Source organism: Mandrillus leucophaeus, unplaced genomic scaffold (assembly GCF_000951045.1).
Source record: "Mandrillus leucophaeus isolate KB7577 unplaced genomic scaffold, Mleu.le_1.0 Scaffold460, whole genome shotgun sequence".
In the NCBI taxonomy this organism is placed as follows: Eukaryota; Metazoa; Chordata; class Mammalia; order Primates; family Cercopithecidae; genus Mandrillus; species Mandrillus leucophaeus.
Window position 1 is genome coordinate 516,233 of NW_012104921.1, and position 3,763 is coordinate 519,995.

Here is a 3,763-nt window from a genome sequence, read left to right on the forward strand (position 1 = left end):
AAACAAATAAGAGGGTTTTTTTTGTTTTGTTTTGTTTTTTGTTTTTTTTTGGGGGGGATGAATCTCGCTCTGTGGCCCAGGCTGGAGTGCGGTGGCGCGATCTCGGCTAACTGCAAGCTCCGCCTCCCGGGTTCACGCCATTCTCCTGCCTCAGCCTCCAGAGTAGCTGGGACTACAGGCGTCCGCCACCTCGCCCGGCTAATTTTTTGTATTTTCAGTAGACACGGGTTAGTCACTGTGTTAGTCAGGATGGTCTCGATCTCCTGACCTCAGATCCGCCCGCCTCGCCTCCCAAAGCGCTGGAATTACAGGCGTGAGCCACCGCGCCGGCTGTAAGAGGGGTTTTTTTTTTTTTCCAGTTCTTTATAAAGATCTCAGGCATATATAGGCTTGTAATACTTTGGATAAACCAGCAGGAAAGATAAAGAAAATTTGGCATCACTTAAGTTTTAATTTTTACTTATTAAAACTCTGTATTAACACATGTTCTTGATATAGGTCCAAAGAGACTCAATTTCTGGGAAACTGGGTTGAGGAAGTAAACCATTTTTTAGCCATTAGACTTACCACTCGGCTGAAATACTCATCTAAAACTTCCACAAAGTTATGAATGAATTCATAAATAGCCATCTCGTTCTAAAATAAAAGAAGAAAGGTAGAATCAATTTTAGTGTGGCCCTCATGCAAATCAGACAGAACATCCCAGTCAGCTTCCAGCTTTTAGTGAACTGATAATGTGAGGAAAGTAGCCTCCCACTGACAAATACTCGGAACAGTTCTGTACTCACTTGTTTAAAAGATGCTTATCAATAGGGGAAATGTAGATAAACCTTAACCTCTAGAATTTTTTTTTGGCCAGGTTTGGTGGTTCGTATCTGTAATCCTAGCAAGTTGGGAGGCCAAGGTGAGAGGATGGCTTGGGGCCAGGAGTTCAAGACCAGCCTAGGCAATATAGTGAGACTCCGTCTCCACAAAAAATTTAAAAAACTAGCCAGGTGTGGTGTTGCATGCCTGTAGTCTCAGCTACTCACGAGGCTGAGGCAGGAGGATGGCTTGACCCCAGGAGTTCAAGGCTGCAGTAAGCTATGATGGCACCACTGTACTCTAGCCTGGGAAACAGAGCGAGGTCCTGTCTTAAAAAACAAAAAGGTCATGCGTGGTGGCTCACACCTGTAATCCCCACCACTTTGGGAGGATGAGGTGGGAGGATCACTTGAGCCCAGAAGTTCAAGACCAGCCTGGGCAACATAATGAGATCTCTTCTTTACAAAAAATTTAAAAATAGGCTGGGCGTAATGGCTCATGTCTGTGATCCTAGCACTTTGGGAGGCCGAGATGGGCAGATCACTTGAGGTCAGGAGCTCAAGACCAGCCTTGCCAACACAGTGAAACTTTGTCTCTACTAAAAATACAAAAAGTAGCTGGGCATGGTGGCACACGCTTGTAATCCCAGCTACATGGGAGGCTGAGGCAGGAGAATTGCTTGAACCTAGGAGGAACACTTGAACCTGGGAGGCTGAGATTGAAGTGAGCCAAGATCGTGCCACTGCACTCCAACCTGAGTGACATAGCGAGACTCCGTCTCAAAAAATAAATAAATAAATAAACAAAAATAAATAAATAAATAAATAAAGTTAAAATATCCAGATATCTTGACATGAGCCTGTAGTCTTAGGTACTCGGGATCATGACGCTGAGGTGGAAGGATCACTTCAGGCCAAGAGGTCAAGGCTGCAGTGAGAGGTGAAGGTGCCACTGCATTCTAGCCTGGGTGACAGAGAGAGACCCTGTCTTAAAAAATTTAGGCCGGGTGTGGTGGCTCACGCCTGTAATCCCAGCACTATGGGAGGCTAAGGCAGGTAGATCACGGGGTCAGGAGATCGAGATCATCCTGGCCAAAAGGTGAAACCCCGTCTCTACTAAGAATACAAAAATTAGCTGGGCGTGGTGGTGGGCACCTGTAGTCCCAGCTACTCGGGAGGCTGAGGCAGGAGAATCGCTTGAACCCAGGAGGTAGGGGTTGTAGTGAGCTGAGATGGTGCCACTGCACTCTAGCCTGGTGACAAGGTGAGACTCTGTCTCCAAAAGAATCTTTTTTTTGAAGTCTATGATAAATCTAGCCAGATTAAAATCTTAGTGTCTAGTATTTAGAGTTCTTAGCTCCATTTCCTGACTTTACCACAAATTGGTTTAAGCAATTGTTCAGGTTCTTCATGCCATCATTTTTCTATCTGTGGAGATGGGAAAACCACTTCAAAGTTTGGTTCATGGATAAAAAACAACAAATCAATATTTCAGCTAGATGTAAAACATCCTTTCAGGGATTCCATGTCCATAAGTGCTATTGATCTGGGAGTGGCATTTGTGAAGGGGTGAACTAAATAAATTTGAGGGGATGTAATCACAATACAATCATCTTTATAGTTTTCACTGGCTTTTGATATATCAGCCCATGTTTAATGCCAAAATCAGTTGGTCTCTATACTTATCTGAGCTGCTTCATTGTTCAAGAGAACAACGGCAGGGCACTCGTATTGCTTACAACAGAAAAAGGCATTCTGTGGTTTGGGGCTTCTCTACTTTGCAAGCTCCTCATCTAATCCAAGAAACATCCTAGATATTTCTCTTCCACACAACTTTCCTCATCCTTGCTAGAAACCAAGATCCTAGCCAGGCACAGTGGCTTGTGTCTGTATTCCCAGCTACTTGGGAGGCTAAGCCAGGAAGATCGCTTGAAGTCAGGAGTTCTAGACCAACCTGGGCAACACAGTGAGACCCCATCTCTAAAAAAAATAAAAGCAAAAAAATTAGCTGGGCTTGGGAGTGTGAGCCTGTAGTCCCAGCTAGTCAGGTGGCTGAGATGGGAAGATGCTTGAAACCAGACATTCAAGGCTGCAGTGAGCTATGACTGTGCCATTGCATGCTAGTCTGTCTCTTAAAAAAATAAAAATAAAAATAAATTGGGAGTCTGAGGCAGGCAGATCATGAGGTCAGGAGATCAAGACCATCTTGGCCAACATGGTGAAACCCCATCTCTACTAAATACAAAAAATTAGCTGGGTGTGGTGGCACGTGCCCGTAATCCCAGCTACTTGGGAGGCTGAAGCAGGGGAATCGCTTGAACCTGGGAGGTGGAGGTTGCAGTGAGCTGAGATCGTGCCACTGTACTACAGCCTGGCAACAGGGCAAGACTCCGTCAAAAAAAAAAAATCAAGAGACGCATAATTCTTAGGGAGGCAAGTAGAAAGAAATTCTTGCATTTTCCAAGGGCTCTTCTATTATCTTACCTCAGTGTCATTAACTCCAACCACAATGAAGAGAGCTGCATACTGCCGATATATCAGCTTAAAATCCTTATATTCAATGAAAGAGCACTAGACAAAACACAATGAGATATTAACTCCTGTTGTTGAGAGAGAGTTATTTAAAATGATATGCATAAGTTCTAGGTTCTGATTCATCTGACAAACATTCCTAGAAATATAAAATATTAAGATGTTACACAACCACTGGTGGCCTTCTCACAATATTCAGGGGACCACTTGGAAGCATCTCTAGTGGAAATTGGAGAAATCTTAGAAAAAAGTCTGAGTGTTCACATGGGTTCCCACTTACACTCCTTCTCATTCCTTTGCTTGGCTCTGTGTGGAACTCAGCAGGCAAAGATAATGAATAATCAGCAAAGTGCCTCTGAAGTGAAAATAAGCAAACATGATAAAGAAGACTTTCTTCTCACCTCCCCAAGACTTTTTTTTTTTTTTTT

At 43.8% G+C, this 3,763-nt stretch overlaps 1 protein-coding gene across 3 annotated transcripts in view; it reads right to left on the bottom strand.

The window, feature by feature from the left end:
• Positions 1–3,763, bottom strand: part of AP4S1 (adaptor-related protein complex 4, sigma 1 subunit) — a 90,493-nt gene that overhangs the window by 27,816 nt on the left and 58,914 nt on the right. For all 3 annotated transcript variants that reach the window (XM_011994761.1, XM_011994760.1, XM_011994759.1), the window contains exons 3-4: positions 3,288–3,374; positions 568–636 (exon numbers count right to left, since the gene is read on the bottom strand). In XM_011994761.1, coding sequence (XP_011850151.1) covers positions 568–636; positions 3,288–3,374 — 156 coding nt within the window. The remainder of the gene's footprint in view (positions 1–567; positions 637–3,287; positions 3,375–3,763) is intronic.